The sequence below is a fragment of the Dromiciops gliroides genome, chromosome 4 (genome assembly GCF_019393635.1).
Source record: "Dromiciops gliroides isolate mDroGli1 chromosome 4, mDroGli1.pri, whole genome shotgun sequence".
Lineage (NCBI taxonomy): Eukaryota > Metazoa > Chordata > Mammalia > Microbiotheria > Microbiotheriidae > Dromiciops > Dromiciops gliroides.
Genome location: NC_057864.1, coordinates 104,811,075 through 104,835,599, shown reverse-complemented (window position 1 = coordinate 104,835,599; position 24,525 = coordinate 104,811,075). Strand labels below are relative to the sequence as shown.

General features: G+C 36.0%; 1 protein-coding gene across 2 annotated transcripts in view; it reads left to right on the top strand.

Moving 5' to 3' along the window:
* NUCKS1 (nuclear casein kinase and cyclin dependent kinase substrate 1) overlaps positions 1 to 24,525 on the top strand; it is a 47,383-nt gene that overhangs the window by 6,893 nt on the left and 15,965 nt on the right. For both annotated transcript variants that reach the window (XM_044004151.1, XM_044004150.1), the window contains exons 2-3: positions 19,395 to 19,444; positions 20,787 to 20,892. In XM_044004151.1, coding sequence (XP_043860086.1) covers positions 19,395 to 19,444; positions 20,787 to 20,892 — 156 coding nt within the window. The remainder of the gene's footprint in view (positions 1 to 19,394; positions 19,445 to 20,786; positions 20,893 to 24,525) is intronic.

The following is a 24,525-nucleotide window of genomic DNA, read 5'->3' as shown; positions in this document are numbered from 1 at the left end:
ATTCAGTTTTGGACATGACTGTAAGACATCCAGTTCAAGATGTCCAAAAGGCTATATAGCTTTAGCCAGAGCAACTTATTCAACAGATATCAATTAAGCAAGGTACTTTGTGTGCTAGGCACTGGAAATACAAGGACAAAGTGAGCAATAGTCTCTTTCCCCAAGGAGTTTCCATTTTTCTTGAGGTATGTGTTTTTATGTGACTTCATACAACATGCACATATATAAGTAAAAGTAGAGGATAATTTGAGGAGAAGGTATTATTAACAATAAAAAGTATCAGGAAAAGTCCCTATGGTGGGTATCACTTGAGCTTCTTTGAAAGTAACTATTCCTAGAGGGAGGTTAAATGGATTCAAGGCATGGGGGAGGCAGTAGAGTGACATGTTGAGGGACAGCGAGTAAGCTAGCCATTTGGGCAGTAACGGACTGTGAATAGGAGTGATGTGAAGTAAGCATACCAAGGCAGGATTTACTATCCATTCCAAGCTGAGGCGTGCATATTTTATCATAGAGGTTATCCTGAGCTACAGAAGCATTCTTTTTTTTCTTTTTCTTTTTTTTGTGGGGCAGTGAGGGTTAAGTAACTTGCCCAGGGTCACACAGCTAGTAAGTGTCAAGTATCTCAAGCCAGATTTGAACTTGGACCCTCCTGAATCCAGGGCCGGTGCTTTATCCACTGTGCCACCTGGCTGCCCCCTACAGAAGCATTCTTGAGCAGGAAAAATGACAGTATCTAAAGTCTGTTCTATCTTCAGGAAACTGAACTATAGAGTAGGCTCCTGCTTATCTGTCCAATAACCAGTGATAGTGCCTTTTCTTTCACTCTTTTTATGTTTGATGCTTTTGGTTTTTTTATACCTCTGTCATTTGCCTATATCTCATCCTTTACAGCAAAGAAAAAACAGTTAAGCCAAATACAGTCCAACAAGTCTTACCTAAAAGTACTTGTCTCATAAATATTTTTCTTAGAACACTGTACAGACATTGTGCATTATCTGATATCTAGTGTATCTTAGTGTTGTTTTCATTTAGTCATTGGCTTAGACTTTTCTACTAAGTCAGCTTGCTTTTTGCATCATTTCATACAAGTCTTCTTATGTTTCTCTGAATTTCTCATATCCTGGCTTCACTTTTAGAAAAATGTTCCTTTTTTGTTGATATACTTGTTTTTACATCACCTTCATTTCACAAACAGATATGTAAATAATATTTCAGGGAAGAGAAGGAAAAAAACCATGGCTTACACTTTAGAAATATGGCCTCATTGCCTCATAGTTAGGTGACTACCATAATTACATTTACTGTCACCAAAAAGTCACATGACTGCTGTGGCCCCTACAACATTCTAATCCAAATGTTAGAATTCCTGAAGAGCTATAGAAGTAGCATCTGAAAGAGCCACACGATGTCTGAGAGCCTTGAATATCCTTGATTCCAGATACTCTTCATTTTTGTTTTGTTTTGTTTTTAATTGGGTGTGTTCATGTCACCTTTTTGCTCACAAAAGTTCATTTGAGAAACTGCGATCATAATTAACATTTCTTTTGGACATATCCAGGATGAAGGCTTAGAATCAGACCTTAGAGATCATCTAGTTCAATCCTCTTTCTGGTAGTAATGACTTTATAGTAGTTAGAAGAAGTAGGGTTGAAAGCTGCTTAACCAAATCCTTTGTTGGTTTTATTTTACTCTACTTAATAACCTATGATTACATCAGGTCCTTTCTTTGAGGAGATGACAAGTCCATTCTCAGCAGCGCCTAGCATATATGCTAGCTATCAAATACTTTAAATTTTGCTGTAGCATTGCAGAATTAAATTTTAATGTGGCTTAAATTGTACTTTATAGAGTAGGGGAAATGATTTAAGATAAAGAAGTTTGGGAAACGATTGTCTTGGAAATAAGCTGTATCTTATAAAAGAGGCAGTGTTTACATAGCTGTAGGACTAGCATTTCCAAATTGATGCAGAACTATAGGGATTGTAAACTAAACTTGAAAAATGTCAAAACAAGCCTAGTCTAAGACCATTCTTATTCTTTCACATTCTTTTTTTTCTCCTTTCTATTGCCCAGTTTCGTATTCAGAAATTGAAAGTTTTCCTTTGGTTACTTCATGTGCTTTTAAAGAGCCTTTTCTTTGAATGACCTTGTATATATTTTTAAATATTCTTGCATTTTCTGACATTGTACTTGAAGTGCATTCTTTAAAGCAGTTCAATGTGAAAGCATCTGATATAAATGTTAGCTCCACAGCACTATTTTGTACATATAATAATAGCCATGGGATTCAACGTGTATGGAGGTGCTATGACTTGCTTAGGTTTAAAAAAGAGAAAATTGAGAGGAATGACATCATTTTTTTTTGTGAAATACATCAGTGGTCTTAGATAACAAATAGATGCACTTTGCAAAGCTTAAATGCTTTGTAAATGTCTCTTCTTTCTAGATGTGTTTTCCCTCTCACATAATTCTGGTGAAATAAGATATTTGTAACTGAAGTAATTGGTGAAGAATACATCAAAAATCCAGCCAACAAATATAATGTGTATGTAGAAAAACTGAAAAGTTAACATTGAAGTTATTTTCATGTAGGACTTTGCTAGATAGGTAGTTTGTGTTCAAGGTCAAGCTGTAACTAGTCACCTCTCTTTTATCTGACCTAATGGAGAGGAATAAAGGTGTGGAGGTTCCAGGGGGTGTGTGAGATTTTGAGTACATGGTTTCATATTTTTATTTAAATATACCATAGATATGGCTAATGCTTTGGGAGTTTACAACACAGATCATCACTGAACAGCTTTACTGCCCTCCAGGTCTTTGTTTTCTTCTTCTGTCCTCCTTTCTAATCTAGTATGTTGGTAGGAGACAATAGAATAGCTGTCCTGTGTATAAAAGAAGCCTGAACTGGACTTTTCTCTGCTTTTATTTACTCCCTTTTAAAATGATTGGGTCAGAGGCAGCTAGGTGGTGCAGTGGATAAAGCACTGGCTTGGAGTCAGTAGGACCTGAGTTCAAATCTGGTCTCAGACACTTGACACTTACTAGCTGTGTGACCCTGGGCAAGTCACTTAACCCCCATTGCCCCACTGGAAAAAAAAGTAAAATGATTGGGTCAGACTAATTTCAAAGGTTCTTGACAGATCAAAAATGGACTTTTCCAACTTCTTGGTATATATCTTCTCTGAATCAGGGAAGTGTCCTTTGCCTTAAAAGACTTATTTCTTGTGCTTGCAGGAATAAGGTAAGAGGAATCTGCTAAGGATTTTTAAGGAAAGATTTACTGGATAATTCCTATTACCAGGCAGATAAGATTTAACTGTAAGAGGGTATTTTGAATGAATAAAAAAGCATTTTATTAAGCTTTTATGATGTACCAAGTACAAAGGAATATAAATTCAAGAGCGAAGACAGCCCTGGCTTTCAAGGTGTTTACATTCTAATAGGTAGAACCAACACATAAGATTGATACAGGAGATCATCATGGTCTCCTTTAAAAGATAGTGGGTGAGATTCTTTTGCACATGATTTTAGTTTGTAATGTAGAAATTATCTTTGGCTACTGGAAATCACTGAGTAGATAGTTTAATGTCCTTTATCCACTTTGCAACTTTGTGAGTTTTTTCTGAGTCAGGGGCTTTCTGTCTTAAAACAACTGGAAAGAGCTGAGAATTTATATTTTTGGACTCTGCTAAAAATAAAATGCTATGCAGGTAAATTATTTTTCTACTCCTTTAAAATGATACAAGTGAATCTTAAGTATTAACCTTATTGTGGAAATGCATTTTCACTAGAACTTAGGTTTCCATTTAGGAAATCTTGGAGTATATTACAAGGGTCCATCTCTTATTACACAGCCTATTTTAAATTATTCCCTTTTATTGTTTTGTTTTTGCAGGGCAATAAGGGTTAAGTGACTTGCCCAGGGTCACACAGCTAGTAAGTGTCAAGTGTCTGAGGCTGGATTTGAACTCAGGTCCTCCTGAATCCAGGGCTGGTGCTTTATCCACTGCTCCACCTAGCTGCCCCCTAAATTATTTCTTATGTGGTAGTCTTCATACCTTAATGTTTCTTCAGTGTTCCAATAGATTTGTGATTTTATAAATATCCTACTAAATGCCTCATAACGAAAAAGAGTTGGCTCAGAGTTTCCAAATGCTATGCCTGCTGTGGAAGTCAAGTTCTACAAGGCTTTAACATGGTGGACAAGCTTTGACTGTGATCTGATAGCAGACTGTCTTTCTGAGGATCAGGTTAGCTAAACAGAGGCTCATTGGTAGGCTGGGCACTTAGTGATTAAAAAGTCTGAGGTTAAATCTTGATATCAAAAAAAAATCTTGATATCAAAAAAATCTTCCTTGATATTAAATTTTAGTTAATTAATTGACAATTTTAAAGACAGACTTGATAATTGCCAGATCTATTTCCATAAAGGATTATATCGTTTTCCTTTTTCCCCCATACATATTTAATAAGAACCTCAAATATATAGTTGAATCCATCCACTAAGAATCCCCTCTATGACATAAAATGGCCATGCACCCATGACCTGAAGAATCTTAGTTAGAATAGATTATTACCCACTCTCTCTCAGGGCAGCCCATTGTGCTATATCATTCTAATTGTTAGTAAGGCTCTCTTCAGCTTCTAGCTATTGCTACCACTTCTGCCCCCTGGATCCTAACAGGACAAGTCTTAATTCTTCTTCCACATGACAGTTCAAATACTTGAAGACAGCAATCATGTCTTTACCAAGTCTTATTTTTCTCTAAGTAAACATCCTAGTTCCTTTACCTTATTTTCCTGTGGCATAAGTGTCAATCTCATGGCCAAACCAGACTAAGATGTAGTTGGAAAATGTGAATAAATATGAATAAAATATGAATAAATATGAATAAAAATACAACGTAATATTTAATTTGTGGTTTTTAAAGTGCATATATGACTTGCAGGATCCTTTAAATTTGTTTTATGGCATGATATCAGTGCCCTTTACAGCCCTTGTTGCTTACTAAACAATTTTCTTCCTAAAATGTGGTACTCAGAACTGAACCCAATATTCTAGAGTTGATATGAGTAGGGATGGATGTCTACAATGTACTTCTGAGGGGAATCTAAGACCCCATTAGCTTTGTTGGCTACCACATCACTATTGATTCATTAAAATCTTCTAAACCCCAGATCTTTTTCAGATGAATTGCTGTCTTGTTATATTGCTTTCATTTTGTACTTGGAAAGTTTTATTTTTTAATCCAAGTATAAGAATTTCTATATCGTTAATCTTTTAACATTTGTTTTTTTTTTTTTTTTTGGTGGGGCAATTGGGGTTAAGTGACTTGCCCAGGGTCACACAGCTAGTAAGTGTTAAGTGTCTGAGGCCAGATTTGAACTCAGGTCCTCCTGAATCCAGGGCCGGTGCTCTATCCTCTGCGCCACCTAGCTGCCCTATCTTTTAACATTTGGCATGAAGTTCTAACTTACCATTTAGAATTTTCTAATTGCCCATCTAGCTTTGTGTCATCTACACATTTCATAAAGACACCTTGATTAAAATATTTTAAGAGTCCAGGGTTAAGGGGGGGGGTGGGCTCCATTAGCGACCACTTTCCAAGTTAATATCAACCCATCAGTCACTATTCTTTGATTGTTAAGCCAGTTCTGAATTTATGTAACTGGATCATCAACTAGCCAGTATCTTTCCATTTTATCCATATGAATAAATAGCCTGAGAAATTTTGTCAGAGACTTTGCTAAAGTCAAAGTAAACTACATCTTAAGTATCTCACTGAGCTATGTTAGAAAGAATGCTGGCTTTTGAGTCAGAAACCAAGTTCAGTTCCTCAAATACTATGTGTTTAACCTTCAGTTCTTAGGGCCTCAGTTTCCTCATCTGTAGAATGAAGGGCTTGGACTAGATGACCCCTCAGGTCCCAAACAATCAATTCTTAATCTTTGCTGCAGTGTTTGAGGTTTTTTTGTTGTTACTATTGTTGTTTTGGGTTGTTTTTTTAAACTTGTTCTAGCTTGACCTGTTTTTTCCTCCTCCACCAAATCATTTTAATAAAATGAAACCCCAGAGTTCTTTTAATTTGCATTTATTTTATTGACGATTTAGATCATTAAAAAATATCTAGTTGGATCCATCCACTAAGAATCCCCTCTATGACATAATATAGCCCCCAGTTTGCTTTTTTTTGGGGGGGGGAAGGACTGCCTGTTTGTATCTTTTGAGTGCTTATCTGTTTCAGAATGATTTTTGTTAATATTTGCCAGAAAGTTTTCTTCCCAGTTAATGGTTTCCCATTTAATTCCAGTATTGATTTTATTCATGTAAAAGCTTCTTGATTTTAAGTAATCAAAACTTTCTAGTTTATTTTATGTAATCACTACTGTCATTTGTTTTAACAGTCTTTCTGATAGCCAGAATTGTAAAAGGTACCTTTTTTTCATGCATTTTTTTTTAATGATGTGACCTTTTACATTTAGATCTCATACCATTTGTAGTTTATTTGTGGTATATGGAATAAGATGCTGGTCTGAATTTAAGGACCCTTAGTCTGCTTTTTGGTTTTCTAATTTTCTTACATCACCATTTGTTCTTGAAACACTAGGTTATGATACCTAATTTGTTAGTTTGATCAGTAATGGATCATAAAGATTCAGACCTGGAGAGTGCCTTGGATGTTGGCTGGTTCAACCCCTTCATTTTACCATTAAGTGAACCTGGTCCAGAGAAATTAAATGACCTGTCTGTCCATTGTCATGCAGCTAATAAATAAAACAAGAAATCTCAGTTAATATTTTGAACCCACATCTTCTAATTCAAAATCCCCTACTCTTTCCCTTGATTAAAAGATATTAATACTTGATGTCTGTTATCAGTTTGTCAGTTTCATGGTTAAGTACAACTGTTTATCCCACAATTTTCATTAAAATATTTTCAATAGCAAAAGCACTTTGAGTTTCTCCTTACATAAATGAAACTGTGTTGGTTTAGGCATAGTTTACAAAGTAATCTTTCCCGTGAGCTATCAGATAATTTTCAATACAAAATAAATGAATTGGAATGCATACATTAAATTAAAATTTTAAAGTATGTTGATGCATTTGCTTATGTGGACACAGCTTATAGTTTTGAGAGTAAACTATTTGGTTCATGCATTATATAAAACAGGTTGTTTATTTTTTAAATCAACTTTTTCCCCTCCCACCTCCTCCCATGTAAAAGAAAGGAAAAACAACCCCCCTATTAGAAATAAATATAGTCATTGATAACCTTCCCCCCCATTGGCCATGTACCCCAAAACATCAATCTGTACTCCATATCTATCATCTTTCACTATGAAGGTAGATAATATGTTTTGTAATGAGACCTGGAATCATGATTTCATGCTGTCATTGATCAGAGTTTTAAAATAAAAGGGTTTTTCTCCCCCACAGTTTTTTGTCTTTATAATAATGTTGCTGTTGTATTAATTGTTCTCCTGGTTCTGCTTATTTCACTCCTTATTACCTCCAAAATGAAATATAAAATCTTCTGTTTGAAATTTAAAGCCCTTTATAATATTGCACCCCATTGTTGCTGTTGTTTGTCCTTTATTTTCGAAGAGGACCATGACATTGGGGTGATGTCATGACTTGCACTGAATTGGATTTAAGTGAGGGAGGGCTGTGCAGGGTCACTAGACTTATCTCTCCTCCATAGCCATCTGGGTGCAGTGGCTAGATAGATAGATAGATAGATAGATAGATAGATAGATAGATAGATAGATAGATAGATAGATAGATAGATAGATATCAGGATAATTAGAGATGGCCCCAGATATTTTTAAGGTAATTGGGGTTAAGTGACTTGTGCAGGGTTGCACAGCTAAGTAAATTTCTGAGGTGAGATTTGAACTTCAGAGCCAGTGCTCTATCCACTGTGCCACCTAGCTGCCTCATTTTACCCCATTACCCACTCCTGAACCCCTCCAGTCTTATACTTTACATCTTCCTTCATATATTCTGCTATCTGGTGTCATTGGCCTCCTTGCTGTCACTTGAACAAGACACTCAATGTCTAGATTAAGGGTATTTTCACTGGTTGTCCCCACTGCTTGGAATTTTCTCCCTCCTCATCTCCACCTCCTGACCTCCTTGGTTTCCTTCAAGTCCCAATTAAAATCCCACCTTCTGCAGGAAGCCATATCTAATTCACCTTAATTCTGCTGCCTGCCTTCTCTTGATTATCTTCTTTTTATTCTTGACATAGCTTGTATATAGTTGTTTTCGTGTAGTTTCTCCCATTAGACTGAGCTCCTTGGGAGCAAGGACTGCATTTTGCTTTTATTTGTAACTCTACCACTTGTGTTTGACATGTAGTAGGGACTTAAATTTTTATTGACTGCATTAGTTCATTTAAGCCTTCCCAGGTTTGTCTGAATCTATCCCCTTCATCATTACTTACAGCACAATAACATTTTATCATGTTCATATACCATAATTTGTGTATCTGTTCTCCAGGTGATGGGTATTCCTTCAGTTTCCAGTTCTTTACTATCACAAAAAGAATTGCTATGGATTTTTTTGTGTAGGTGAATCTTTTTCATCTTTATTTAATCTCTTGGAGTATAGACCAAATAGTGATATCATGGATCAAAGTATGCACAGTTCAATAACTTTTCGAGCATAGTTCCAAAATGCTTTTCTGACTGGCTAAACCAGTTCATAGCTCCACCAACAGTGTACCTTAATGTATCTTTTCCCTTTACATTTGTCATTTTCCTTTTTTTGTCAACTTTACTAATAATCTGATGCATGTGGAGATGGAACCTTAGGGTTGTTTTAATTTATGTCTCTCTAGTTATTAGTGACTGAGAGGTTTTTGGATTTTTCCCCCATATGATTCCTGATAGCTTAGGTTCTTTAGAAAATACCTGTTCTTATTCTTTTGTTTTCATTTTTGTTTTGGTGGGGCAATGAGAGTTAAGTGACTTGCCCAGAGTCGCACAGCTAGTAAGTGTCAAGTGTCTGAGGCCAAATTTGAACTCAGGTCCTCCTGACTCCCAGGGCCGGTGCTCTATCCACTGTGCCGCCTAGCTGCCCCCGTGTTTATATTCTTTTGACTGTTTATCAATTGGGGAGGGACTCTTTTTATACATTTAAATGAATCCCCTATTTTAGAGGTGTCAAACATTGCCATATGCGGCTTACAACACTCCCAAGTGTGGCCTGAACCAAATTAAAATATAATTGGGAAATATTCAACAAAATAAAAATACAATAAAAAAATTACATTTTAAAATCACATCACTGTGCAGTCCACAGAGATCCTTATAAATGGATTAATAGACCCTAACAATAAAAATTGATATTTGAGTTTAACAGCACCACCCTATAAATCTTAGAAGTGAGACATTTCTCAGAGAAACTTGCTACAAAGATTTCTTACTCCTCCCCTGCTTACCTGCTTTTCCTGAGGTCCCTGATAATTCCCAGATCTATGACTATAAAGGTTTTAAAGGCTCAGTTTCTTAACATCTTGTTTCTATACTTTTTGTTTGTTTGTTTAAAACTTGGTCTTACATGAGAATACAAAATGTCTTCCTTTCTATACAGTTTTTTTATTTTTATAAATACTGTATGAACCTGCTATAAAAATCAGTATTGTCCTGGATGAGATTATGAAAAATCACATTAGAATTAAGTTTACTAGTCCCTACTCCAGTGAATTGGGACATACTTCTTATGAAAAATATTTTTTAAAAAAATTTTAGTAGCTATAGTCTTGTTTTGGTTTTGGGGTTTTTTGCAGGGCAGTGAGGGTTAAGTGACTTGCCCAGGGTCACACAGCTAGTGTCAAGTATCTGAGGCTGGATTTGAACTCAGGTACTCCTGAATCCAGGGTGGGTGCTTTATCCACTGTGCCACCTAGCTGCCCCCAGTAGCTATGGTTTTAATTTGATTTTCTTTGTATTTTGTTTGTAGGTTAGGTGAATTAAAATGTCTCTTGTGAGTAAAGAAACATGATCTTAGTTGGAATTTTGGAGCATCTGTTTACCAAAAGCAAGCAACTTTTAATTTTTATACTTCTCTTAATGATGATTTCATTCTTCCTAAAAGAGGGGAAATTCTATACTTAGATTTTCACTAAGAAAGAGAAACTCATTGCTAGAATAGAAATAATAGAAACATTTGGGGAAAGAGATTACTTCTTCCTAGAGTTTCTGAAAAGGAGAGGAAAACCATACATAATTTTCTGACGCACCCTAGATTTGAGGAAAGCAGATTTGAGAGGGTCCAGAAGAAAGATAGGTAGGTTCTGTCCTATGGGCTAAAATCCTACAGAACAACACAACTCAGAGATATGGGAGAATATAAGCTGCTTATGAGTCAGCAGGGTGATTTGGCAAGAGAATTATAACTTCCAGGAATAAGGAGGTGATAGTCACACTATATGTACTCTACACTAGCTAGACCTCACATGAAATAATTGTGTTGAGTTTGGAAAGTTACATTGATAGGCTAGAGAGGGGCAAACAGGCTGGTGAAGGATCTTGAGTTTATGACATACAAGGGTCGGTTGAAAATTCAGAGTTGTTTTTTTTTTTTATTTATTCTTCTCAATTATATGTAAAAATAATTTTTAATATTTTGAGTTCCAAATTCTCTCCCTTCCTTTCCTCCACCCTCCTTCAGAAGGCAAGCAATTTGATATAGATTATACATGTGCAGTGATGCAAAATATTTCCATATTAGCTGTTACAAAAGAAAACAGACCCTAAAAAAAACCCCGAGAAAAAAAATTAAGTAAAAAAAGTATGCATTGTCAACAGGCAATCACAATGTCATGAGACTTATGTGAAAACCAGGTTTATTATAAGAGAAATGAACATGCATGGGAATCCAGTGGGTTTGAAGTTTACTTTAAAATAGCAGGACAAAGGGAGGAGGGGATACCAGGAAGGACTGTAACATGGGAGGGGGGACAGTGCAGCATGGGTGCTGCATACCATACCATACCATACCATACCCCACCCCAAATACCAAGACCACTCCCAGCAGGGTGATGGCAAAAAAGCCCTGCTCCTTTCCCTTAGGAACTGCTAAACTATGAAGATAGGAAGGTCCCCTTATCTGCAGAAGACCCCAGCTGCACAAGCAGTATCCCAGCCTGGCACAGATAGCTGCCACAAGAATGCACAGGGAGTCCAGCTTGGGGTACAACAACAAATTATGTGAGATGAGGGGGGGCTTCATCTTTGACACATTCAGGGCCTCCTGTGTGCTCTGAATTCAGTGTTTCTGAAAAACATGGCAACTCAAAAAGACAAGTTCAGGAGACACCTCCCTGGTGCTCTCCCTGTGGTCAGTACAATGTTTTAATAAAACTTGGAAAACGGGGGGGGGGGGGGAGACAAGTTCAGGGGGTTCCTTTAACAGCTTCAGTTTGCATTCAGAATCCATCAGTTCTTTTTCTGGAGGTAGATATCATTTTTCATTATAAGTTCTTTATCTCTGATCATTGTATTGCTGAGAATATATGTCATTCGCAATTGAGCATAGTATACTATTGTTGGTACTACATACAATGTTCTCCTAGTTCTGCTCACTTCACTTGTAAGTCTTATCAGATTTTTCTGAACCCATCCTACTCATTATTGCTTATATAGAACTCCATTACACTCATATTCTACAATTTGTTCAGTCATTTCCCCAATTGATGGACATCCCCTCAGTTTCCAATTCTTTGCCACCATAAAAAGAGATACTATACATCATATACCACATGTAACAGTTAAAAGTACACTGAGGGTGGATAAAGCACCAGCCCTGGATTCAGGTGTACCTGAGATCAAATCCAGCCTCAGACACTTGACATGTAATAGCTGTGTGACCCTGGGCAAGTCACTTAACCCTCATTGCCCCGCCCAAAAACAAAAACAAAAACAAAAAACATTGAGGGGGGCAGCTGGATGGATCGGTGGATAAAGCACTGGCCCTGGATTCAGGAGGACCTGAGTTCAAATCTAGCCTCAGCTACTTGACACTTACTAGCTGTGTGACCCTGGACAATTCACTTAACCCCCATTGCCCCACAAAAAAACAGTACACTGAGGCCCAAAGTCCTAAACATGATAAATTTATTAGTAAAGTATGAATTTACCAATAAATAAGATCTCAGCTCTCGACTTCCATAGCAAAGCTAAGACCCTGAATTAGGGCGACAGCTCTCTTTTATAGTTTTGGGGAGTAGAAAACAAAGAAGAGGACTTAATAGTCAGGGAAAAAGTTATGATTGACTAAATCAATATGATTAGAGAGCTGAGGCACAGGGGACAATGTGATTTGTTGGTAATTGGGAATGAGAGGCTATTAATAACCCCCTCCTTTCCTCCTGTGACTTAAGAAATGTTCATTTGTGTCTACCTGCAAAGTTAGAGATAGTGGACCAGATATTTTGGATAATAAATAAACTAGACATCCTTGAAAGATAACTTGTTGATATAAAGATACTGGATCAGACTTTATGGTGTTCACCCATGTCCCTCAAAAAAAATACATTTCCTTGGGGCAAGAACAGAATAACAGAATTTCTAAATTCATCACAGGCCAACTGAATTTCTAAACTAATTTCAGAGACAAAAAACTGTGACTTGGGCAGTAACAGGATAAAATCAATTGATTGTGAATAAGATCACTTTTTAGAAAGACACAGAATTAATCTGATCATCTCACATAATTTGTTTAGCCCTTTCCTAGTTGATGGATATCCCCTCAGTTGTTTACAGTTTTTTACCACAAAAGCTGCTATAAATATTTTTGTGCATATAGGTCCATCTCCTTTTCCTTTGATCTCTTTGGAATACAGACCTAGTAGTGTGTTGCAGGGTCAAAAGGAATGCAGTTTTATATCCTTTTGGGTATAGTTCCAAGTTGTTATGCAGGATGGTTGTATCAGCTTACAAATCCACCAAACTGGGTATTAGTGTCTTGATTTTTCTGCATCCCCTCCAACACCTGTCACTTTCCTTTTCTGTCATCTTAGCTAATCTGATAGGTGTGTGGTGGTACCTCAGAGGTTTTTTTAATTTGCATTTTTCTAATGTGAAGTTTAAAATTGTCCAACCTACAACAAAAGAAACTGAGGCAGAGCTCTGAGCAAATGGCACTTTATTAAAGGGTCTATGATGCCCTCTAATGAAGTGGACCTCAGATCTTCCTCATGATCTGAGATGCCTTTGATTCCTAGGACCTTGTGTAAATAAGGTTTTATACCCAGATATGCAAAAGAGGCATGGTAAAATGCAGAATCTCCTTGGTTGATAGATCTTGCTCTTGAGGACCAGAAATTAAGATGTGCAAGGCAAGAGTCATCTCCAGTGACCAAGTGGTCATAAGATGATCACTTGCTCTTATTGGGAAAGAGAGCAGTCCAGAGGTACAAAAGTAAGTTGGAGGATTTTCCAAAGAATCAAAGCATCCCGCTCATGCTGGATTTGGATATGGAATTTGAGTAAAAACAGAATGGAGATATCTTTGTCAGCATTCTTGTGGTTTTACAAGTGAGTTTCATAACTGGTGATGGTGTTTGTCCTTTGTTCTCAAAGAGGACCATGACATTGGGAGGTGATGGATGTCATGACTTGCAGTGAATTGGATTTAAATGAGGCAGGGTTGTTCAGAGTCATTAGCCATACTCTGCCCTCCAGAGTCATCTGAGTCCAGTTGCTGGAGATGGCCTTGAATGTTTGAGGCAGTCGGGGTTATGTGACTTGCCCAGGGTTACACAGCTAGTAAGTGTCTGAGATCAGATTTGAACTCGGGTCCTCCTGACTCCAGGGTTAGTGCTCTACCCACTGTGCCACCTAGCTGCAGGTTGCCGAGCTGCCCCCCCCCCCAAGTAAACAAATAGTGCACATTACATTAAAGTTTGAGGCTCACTACAGAGGCCTACTATAAGAATACAATTTTATCTAATTATTCTTGGATGCGTTAAGTAAAATATCAAACTTATTAATGCTGATTGGAACAGAGTAGGGATCTGGATGAATCATTTCACACTAATCAGTGGTGATTTACAGCATTTTTTGATGTGACTATTAAGTAGCTTTGATTTCTTTTGAAAATTGCCTGTTTGCATCCTTTGACCATTTATCAATTGGGAAATGACTTGTAATCTTACAAATTTGACTTATTTATTTGAGAAATGAAGCCTTTATCTGAAAAATTTGCAGTAAACTTTTTTCAATTTCCTGCTTTTCTTCTAATCTTGGCTGCATTGGTTTTGTTTGTGCAAAAAATCTTTTTAATGTAATGTAATCACAGTTAGTCATTTTATATCTCAATTTTTTATATCTCTTGTTTGGTCATAAATTGTTCCCTTCATAGATCTTACAGGTAAACTATTCCATGCTCTCTTTTTTTTTTTTTTTTTTTTTTTTTTTTTGGTGAGGCAATTGGGGTTAAGTGACTTGCCCAGGGTCACACAGCTAGTAAGTGTTAAGTGCCTGAGGCCGAATTTGATCCATGCTCTCCTAATTTGTTTACATCACTCTTTCTAAATCACATATCCTTTTTTTTTTTCCCTCCCTCTGCGGGATAATGGGGGTTAAGTGACTTGCCCAGGGTCACACAGCTAGCAAGTGTGAAGTGTCTGAGGCTGGATTTGAACTCAGGAGCTCCTGAATCCAGGGCCAGTGCTTTATCTACTGTACCACCTAGCCACCCCTTACATATCCATTTTGACCTTATCTTGGTATATGGTATGAAATGTTAGTCTATATCTAGTTTCTGCCAAGCTGCTTTCATGTTTTCCCAGTGGTTTTTGTCCCCAAAGGTTGGATCTTTGCATTTATCAAATATTAGATTACTGTGGTCATTTATTGTTGTGTATCATGTACCTAATCTATTCCAATAATCCACCACTCTATTTTGTAGCAGATACCAGATTGTTTTGATGTTTACCGCTTTGTAATACAGTTGGAGGTCTGCTGCTGCTAGGTCACTTTCCATCATATTTTTTTCATTGAATCCATTGATGTTCTTGACCTTTTGTCCTTCCAGATGAATTTTATTATTTTTTCTCGCCCTATAAAATAATTTTTTTTACCTTGGTATGACACTGAATAAGTAAATCAATTTAGGTAAACTTGTCATTTTTATTAGGCTCAGCCTACCTATAAAAATGAATAATTTTCCAGTTGTTTAGATGTGAAAAAGTGTTTTGGTTTTTTGTTTGTTTGTTTGTTTGTTTGTTTGCAGGGCAATGAGGATTAAGTGACTTGCAAAAAAAAAAAAAAAGAAAGAAAAAGAAAAGTGTTTTGTAATCGTGTTATATATAGTTCCTGGATTTATCTTGACTGGTAGACTCCCAAGTATTTTATATGGTCTGCAGTTTTAAATGGAATTTCTCTTTCTATCTCTTGCTACTGGTCTTTGTTGGTAATATATAGAAATGCTGATGATTTTATGTGATATATTTTATATTCCTGCAACTTTGCTGAAGCTAATTATTTCAAGTGGTAATTTTGTTTCCTCATTGCCTATTTTTATTCCTTCAATTTCTTTTTCTTATTGCTATAGCTAGCATTGTAACACAATAGTGGAGAATAGGTTTGGGGGATTTTAGGTTGTAGAAGAGATGACCTCAGGAAACAAAATAGCTGGCTTCAGATGTCTGAAGGACTGCACGAGGAGGAACCGTTTGAATTTTTTCTCTTGGGCAATAGAACACAGAACCAGGAATGTTTTGGTCGAAATGAGTGGAAATTGCAGAGGCAAATTTAGGCTTTAATGTTAGGGAAAGCTTCTTCACAATTGTTAGAGGTCTTTAAGTAAAGTTTGGATGAGGACTTGTGGGGGTTCCATTTTTTTTTTTACTGATTAATAAGCATTATTTTATCTCCCTTTTAACTAAAAAATAACCAAAAAAGAAAAAACCTTATAACAAATTTCATAATCAAATGAAACTAATTCCCACATTGCCCATATCCAAAAGCATGTGTTTCATTCTGCATTTCAAGTCCACCCCTCTCTGGCAGTAGGTGGGTAGCTTGTGGTCCTCTGCACTGTATTTATCATTTCAGTGCTTAGATTTTAATATTTCAAAGTTAATTTTTTTCTCTATAATGTTGTTATTGTATAAATTACTTTCCTAGTTTTGCTTCTTCACCGCATCAGCTTATACAAGCCTTAGTTTCCTGTGAAATGGTCCTTCCCACACACCCCCTTTTTTAGTTTATTTTTTTTTAGTTTTCAATATTTGTTTAGATAAAATTTCAAATTATTCTCCCTCCCCTCTCCCCTAGACAGCAGGTAATCTGATATAGGTTTTATATGTGTACACATATATATAATAACATTAAACATATTTCTGCATTAGTCATGTTATAAGAGAAGAATCAGAGGAGAAAGAAAAAACAACAGCACCAAAAACAAAAGAAATAGTATGGTCCACTCAGCATCCATATTCCACAGTTCCTTTTTTTTTCCCCCCTGAATTTGGAGAGCATTTTCCATCATGAGTCCTTTGGAACTTTCTTGTATTGTTGGATTGGTGAGAAGAATCTAGTCTGTCATGGTTGATCAACACATAATGTTGATGATACTGTATATAATGTTCTGGTTCTTCTCATCTCACTCATCATCAGTTCATGCATGTCCTTCCAGGTTTCTCTGAAATCCACATGCTCATCGTTTCTTACAGCACAATAGAATTCCATTACATTCATATACCATAACTTATTCAGCCATTCCCCAATTGATGGGCATCCTCTCAATTTCCAATTCCTTGCCAGCACAAAAAGAGCACCTATAAATATTTTTGTACATGTGGGTCCTTTTCCTTTTTTTATGATCTCTTTGGGAAAAAGACCTAACAGTGGTATTGCTGGGTCAAAGGGTATGCACAGCATTATAGCCCTTTGGGTATAGTTCCAAATTGTTGTCCAGAATGGTTGGATCAGCTCACAGCTCCACCAACAATGCATTAGTGTTCCAATTTTTCCACAGCTTCTCCAACATTTATTATTTTCCTTTTTTGTCATATTAGCCAATGTGATAGGTGTCAGGTGGTACCTCAGAGTTGTTTTAATTTGCATCTCTCTAATCAATAGTGATTTAAAGCATTTTTTCATATGGCAATAGATAGCTTTGATTTCTTCATCAGAAAACTGCCTGTTCATATCCTTTGACCTTCCCCCCTCATTTTTAAGAGCATAATAATATCCCATTACATTCTTATACTACATTTGTTCTTTCCCAGTATAAAACCATCTCCTTGGCTTCCAGATTTTGCTGCTTTAAATGTTTTTCCTTAGGGGTTTTTGATGGGGATTTCTTTTAGGAATGAGTTGAACTATATGGCCACTGAGGTCCTTTGCAGCTCTCAAATACTGTGATTTGCTATGTAGCTTACATTTTGCCTATTAGAATAATAGGCAAATGGAGAATAATTCATTAACGACAATTATATTGTTGTCTTTAAAGTATAAAAAAAAGCTTTTCTAACCACCTGAAGTAAGGATTTGGAGGGACCTACAATACTGCTAAGTACACTGTTGACTTCTTCCTCCATTCCCATCCATGAGCATGTTTTGCAAAATCCCTCATATCTATCTTCCTCTCAAGTTAGATGTTAAAACAGTGAAACTGAGTGTGACCACAAGCTTATCTCTTGGTTTAATTGTAGTAATGTTACTGTGCTTCTCTTAATCTTTTCAGTTCATTTTTGTTCTGTTTTTGTAGGACTGCTATTATTAAAGTAATTATAGTCTTCCTGTTCTGTCTCTAGGGCTGTTCCGAGATTCATGCATTTTGGGTGTTAATATTGAAGCTTTATCAAAGGAGAAATTTTAATGTCCTTTAAATGTAGAAGATTAGCAAATTAAGAAAAACTAGAATTGATATTCTTTATCTTGAGTGATAGTAGTATATTAATACTAATTAGATTTTCTTGTGGTAAGTGGGGCTTGGGGAAAAAAATACTTTGAAAAGTCCCTGAAATAGTGAGAAATGTTCCATTAAGAATGTTTAAAAGTTTTAAGTCCAAATCAATGTATCAATTTATTTGTCATAGTCAATTTTTTTACTTTTAATTACATATTAAATTATACATAGCATCCTTTGAAGATTAAAGAGAATCTGGTCACTTAACTAAATGCAACTTCTGACCTTATGAGCAATTTTAAAGTCAAATAATTTTAATAATTAAAGACAGTGATTAATCCAATTACATGTAAAGATAATTTTTAGCATTCATTTTTGTAAGATTTTGAATTCCAGATTTTTCTCCTTCCCAAAGACAGCAAGTAATCTGATATAGGCTATAGATTACTTTGATCTGTTTTTCTAGTGTTTAGTAATACTTGAGGAATCTAAATTGGGGAGGATAAATACCAAGATCCCATGAACTTTTGGGTTTTTTTGGTAAGGCAATTGGGGTTAAGTGACTTGCCCAGGGTCACACAGCTAGTAAGTGTGTAAAGTGTCTGAGTTCAGATTTGAACTCAGGTCCTCCTGAATCCAGGGCCGGTGCTCTAACCACTGCGCCACCTAGCTGCCCCATAACTTTTAATAAAAAGAAAAATCACCCAACTTGACATGAGAATAGCTGGCAACAAGTAGCCAGGACAGTAGAAATTGAGTGAATAACTAAAGAGCTAAATCTCAAAAAGAATGTAAAATTTCTCATGAGGCTTTACTACAATTGTTAATTTTTGAGTTAATCTATATTTGATTCATTAACTATACTAGATATGGGGCTTTTTCATAGAAGATAATGGATCTGTATTATCACTAAAGTGAGAAACCTGTCATACTTTATAACTAGTTTTTAAAGTTCATTTTCACTTCTAAAGGAGATCATAAGAAAGCAAGTTAGAAATTAGTGCAGCAGTCCCTAATACAGTGAATGGGAATGGACTTCTTTGAATATAAAAAAATCTTTAGAACTTTTAGTGGTCACAGTTTGAATTTATTTATATCATCATGTCCCTTGTGGGAAATGCCTTTTGGAGGCAAAAACATCATCTTAGTTGGAATTTATTTTGGAATATTCTCTTTGGCATGGATCTCAAAATCCCTACATTTTTGAGGTCCAGTTACAAGATTGACAAAGAGGTGTTACTGTTATTCAGTTTGACTATTATTGAATGGTGGTTCTAATAGCTGTCCAGAAAATAGCTGCTAACATACAGACATTTTCTAGTATTTATCAAGAAATTTCAAATAAATTAGATAAATCTCTTGAGGGAACTTTTGTTTAAAAGTGACTTTTGGAGAGTCTGCTGTTGAATAAAGTAAGTGATTCATTCTGTTGAATAAAACAGGCAACTTAAATTCTGGGTGTTTTGAATAAGCTCTTATAACCCCTGTTCCCAATTAATTGCTATTTAAATTCTTCCTTACAGAAACAGGAAGGTGGTCGATTATTCACAGTTTCAGGAATCTGATGATGCAGGTAAGTTTGTGCCCTTTCCAGAAGTATATATACTAAAATGTACCATAATGTTAATTTTTTTTAAGTCTTGAGTTGGAGGGAAACATTGTTTATATATAATATCCAGACAGTATTATAATAAGAAGCACTTATCTAGTTCTATAAGATTGCATTTATCCTCACTATAGCCCTGTGGAGTAGGTCTTTTCCCATTTTACAGATAAGGAAACTGAGGCAAGCAGAAATTAAGTGACTTGCCCAGAAGTCACAGAGCTCCTAAGTGTTTGAAGCCAGATTTAAACTAGTTTCTTCCATACACCTGGCCTAGCACTTTATCCACTGGACCACCTAGCTTATAATTGTGTGATATGGACATCTTGAAAAAATATAATAGTTGGTGTTGGCTTTTAAAAAATTCTTGCATGTTATAATGTTTCATTATACTTTTTAGCAGGGAAAAAAATCCCCAAAATAAAATATTCCATAATCTTTTTTCTCATACCTTTTCTAAAATTTTCTGCTATTAATAAGTTTAAAGAATATGTATGTTAAATCTCATGGATTTTCTTTAAGTTTACTTTTCTTGGTAAATAGGCAGCTAGGTGGCCCAGTGTATAGAGTACTGGTCCTGGAGTCAGGAAGATCTAGGTTCAAATGTAGCCTCAGACACTTAATAGCTGTATGACCCTGGGCAAGTCACTTAACTGATTTTTTTCCCTCACTTTCCTCATCCATGAAAATGGGGGTGATAATAGCACCTACCACCAGATTTGTTGTGAAGATCAAATGAAATAAAATTTGTAAAGCACTTAGCCTGTCACATAGTAAACATATATAAATGTTAGCTATTATCAATACTACTACTAATAAAAATTCATTCCTTTAGAGTTCAGCTTTCTGATAGTTTTCTCTAATAAGCTTCTTTATCTGAATGACCACAGATTCTGAAGTTCTGTTAATGCTTTTTAATATGTCAGAAGTCTCTTGCTGTGATAAGGATCTTTTGCCTCTGTATACAGAGGGTTTTTTAACCCTTTCAAATTGTAGATATGAATCATTTGTGTGAAATGATAGAATGTGTTCAGGTGTATAGTTTTTAAAAAATTTATAATTATTTTGATATAATTTCCCTTGTAATCTATGTATTTTATTTTATGCATTTAAAAATGTAATCCTGAGAAGGAGTCTATAGGCTTCACCAGACTGCCCAGGGGTTCATGACACAAAAAGGTTAAGACCCCCTGACTCAGGAAAACCCTGATCCCACCCACTAATCCTATTGCAAAGGAACACCTTGAATAAAAATGTAGTGCTCATTTTTATTCTAGGAAGCAAACAATTAATTTCATTTTTAACCATTAAGATGAAGATTATGGAAGAGATTCAGCCCCTCCAGCTAAGAAAATCCGATCATCACCCCGAGAGGCTAAAAACAAGAGGCGGTCTGGGAAAAATTCACAGGAAGATAGGTAAGAAGGGTGCTTATTTCTCTTGTTTTTGTTATCTAATATACCTTCTCCCCCTTTCCCTCATTGAATCCTCCCTTGTAACAAAAGAGCATAGGTAACTAAGCAAAGCAGCTTCTTTCCAAAAGGAAAGGGAAGTGTATTTCATCACCTGTTCTCCAGGAATAAGCTTTGCCATTCTAATTAATTGGAATTTACCTGCTTCTTAATGTTGTTTTAGTTTCCATTATTGTAAATATTGTATATGTTCTCCTGGTTTTAATTTCATTCTTTATCAGTTCATATAAGTCATCTCATGTTTCTCTTAAATTTGACATTTTTATGTATTTTATATCACAGTTTGTTCATTCCTTTTCAGCTTTTTGCCATTATGAAAAAATGCTACTTTGATTGTTTTGTTATAAATGGGATCTTTTATTTTCTGACTCTAGATTATATAAGGCCAGTATTTTAATCATTCATTTTTGGAGATCAAATTACCTGATTAGTGTTTCTGTAATGGAGAAAAATTGCTCTTTTAAAATTTAATTATGCAGGTTATATGGATAAATGTCCAGATTTTTTACTACTCAAACTTATTTCTCATCACATTTTCTTTTTTTTTTATCACATTTTCAAAATTCTGGTCTGTAATAGGACTATCAGGAGTCAAGGGAGTTGAATTTGGGCACAGGCTCTGGTCACCAGAGGATCTTGAGCGAGTTGTATCTCTAAGATAATATTGGACTAGATCACCTAATTCTTTTTAGTTCTAAAATTAAATTATTTATGAAATAGAATTAAGAAAGGCATGGAGTTTTAGTTAAGTTTCACTTGGGGGAAGATATGGAGAAATTGATCTAATGTATGCCATTTGTTTAAATAATGTGCTTTAAATCCATTTTGCTTTTTCACATCAGTTCTTCAGAGTTATTGCTAGTCTCCTTTTATTGATGATCTGGGTTGTCCCGGTCTATGTCACAAATTAGTGTCAGGATTATGACTATGGAACTTGTAAAATCTGAGTTGTATAACCAGCCTTATGGAGTACTCTTATTACTGATTCCTAGTAGTAACTTAATAACATTTAGCATACCTTCACTTATCCCATAAAAAGAAAACTTTGAACTCCAACATTCACTGTTAATTGGGGGTTATTAAAAGCAGGTTTGCTCTCAGAATAAGAGGTTATATAAATGGATATTTTCATGTTTTTTTACTTGTTTTAAGACTTTGGGCTTTGGCTTTTTCTAAATTGGAGACTGGTAATGGGAGGGAACCCCAGGTCACCTGATGATAATGACTGTGGTGGGAATAGGTATCCTGTATTACAGAAGAGGTCTTACAATGGCAGGGGCTGACTTAAAACTATTTTGTCTTGTTTGACTGGACAGGAAGACCAAGTAAAAATATTTGTTGTAGTTGTTTTAAGTTTTTAACCTTGAAATCATTGCACCGAAATGAGGCTAAACAAAAGTTCAAACAATTTGAGTTATTTAGTTAAGTACTAAGTTGGTAAGGAATTAAAATATTAGGTATGGTGTCTTACCCAAGTTTAGTTTTTAGTTATCCCTATCCAACCTAAAGATCTTCATTTGCTTTTTTAAGTGGAGCAGTTGGGGTTAAGTGACTTGGCCAGGGTCACACAGCTAGTAAGTGTTAAATGTCTGAGGTCGGATCTGAACTCGGGTATTCCTGACTCCAGGGCCAATGCTCTATCCAGTGCGCCACCTAGCTGCCCCTTCTTATAGAATCTTATAGAATTCTTATAGAATCTGGGTTTTTATGGACAGAAAATAAAAGTAGAAGGAATCTCAGGATCTATCCAGACTGGACCATTATTTATCCTCTGGCTCCAGGCCATATTGCATTTAGCCTAACCTTGATGAATGTCTGCCCTTTTGTTTATCATTAGTTCTCTCAAAAGTTGGCTTTATTGATTTCCACTTCTTGTGTAGCATGATGTTTGCAATTAAACCCCAAATTTATTTTCCTACCTTTTATAGATTCCTAGTGGGATTAAGTGAGACCTGGATTCAAATCTGGCCAGTGTTACTCATTAATTGAACTCTCTGACCCTCAGTTTCCTTATCTTTAAAATGAGGGTAATAATACTTGTACTTAACAGGATTATTGTAAGGAACACATTAATATAATTTATAGTATAAATGCTTTGCAAACCCTGAAATCATAAATAATTGTCAATTACCAGTAATAGCCTATATTATTAAGAATTTTTCCTTTGCTTCAGTGATCTTTCTTTTGCCCTATGGTAATTGAATGAATTATTATCAAATTGAATGTATATTACATTTATTTCTTCATACTAATTGAAATTGATTTTCCCTCTGTGCATTCTCCACTTGTAGAATCAGCTGTTATTAGCCCTTCCCTAATAAAGTTCCAGGCTGTGCCTTAAAAGTCTGTAAACAGAGTACTATAAAAGGACTGAAGATAACTGTAGGGGTCTCGTAATCAAGATAGAAATTTAGAATTACTAGTTTTTGAGTTTCGTCTTATATTAACAAATAATAATTGATAAGTACAATAAATAATATAGAAATATGTAGTTTTCACACTGGCAAATCTCCTTGAAATGAAACTCTGTTTTTAAAAACTCTGATCTCTTTGTTAGTTACCCTAGGCTTAATAGGATAATTTGAGTATGATTAGGGGAGTTAAAAGCCCTTTTATTTTTATTTATTTATTTTTGGTGAGGCAATTGGGGTTAAGTGACTTGCCCAGGGTCACACAGCTAGTAAGTGCCAAATGTCTGAGGCCGGATTTGACACTTACTAGCCACCTAGGTGGCACAGTAGATAGAGCACTGGCCCTGGAATCAGGAGGACCTGAGTTCAAATCCGGCCTCAGACATTTGACACTTACTAGCTGTGTGACCCTGGGCAAGTCACTTAACCCCAATTGCCTTCTCTTCCCCCCCCCAAAAAATTAATCAGTAATAAGAACTTCCTTTAACAAAGTAGTAATCAAAGGGATTATGCATGACTATCTATTCCTTTGGTTTTTCCTAAACATCACAAAATTATGAAACTAAAGGGTATCTCAGTGGTTAACCAGTCTTATCCCTTCATTGACAGATATAGAAAGTAAGGCACAGAGAAGTGTGAAGTGCTTTGCCCAGAATCATATAACTGACAGTGAATTATAGAGCCAGAATTAGAACACGGGTTACTGAATTAAGATTAGAAGGAATCTAAGGATTTGCATTTTCTGGAGGCTGAGTCAAGAGGGTAGAGTGAGAGGAAGAATTAAGAGTCTAGGTCACTTGACCTATCTCCCTAACAGATATTTAGGAAATGTACCAGAAAGATTCTGATCAGGAAAGCCAAGAAGGAATCTGAGTGAATCTTTTTTTTTAGCCCAGGTCAGCTTTGGGAGATAAAGAGGGCCCTGGGGATGGAGTATGGTCAGAACCGTGAGCATGTTGTTGAGCATCCCAGCACTTAGGGACTGAAAGGGCCAAGAAAAGGTAGGAAGCACTATCACAGAAAGGGATCCTGAGAGGTCCCTAGACACACACTGGGTGTGGGATTAGGTATTTCTGATAGCTCTGTCATCCATTACCCAGTGCCAGGTCACAGATCCAGGCTTGGGAGGAACATTTGTGAGCAATGACCCAGCTGCATACCAAGCAAG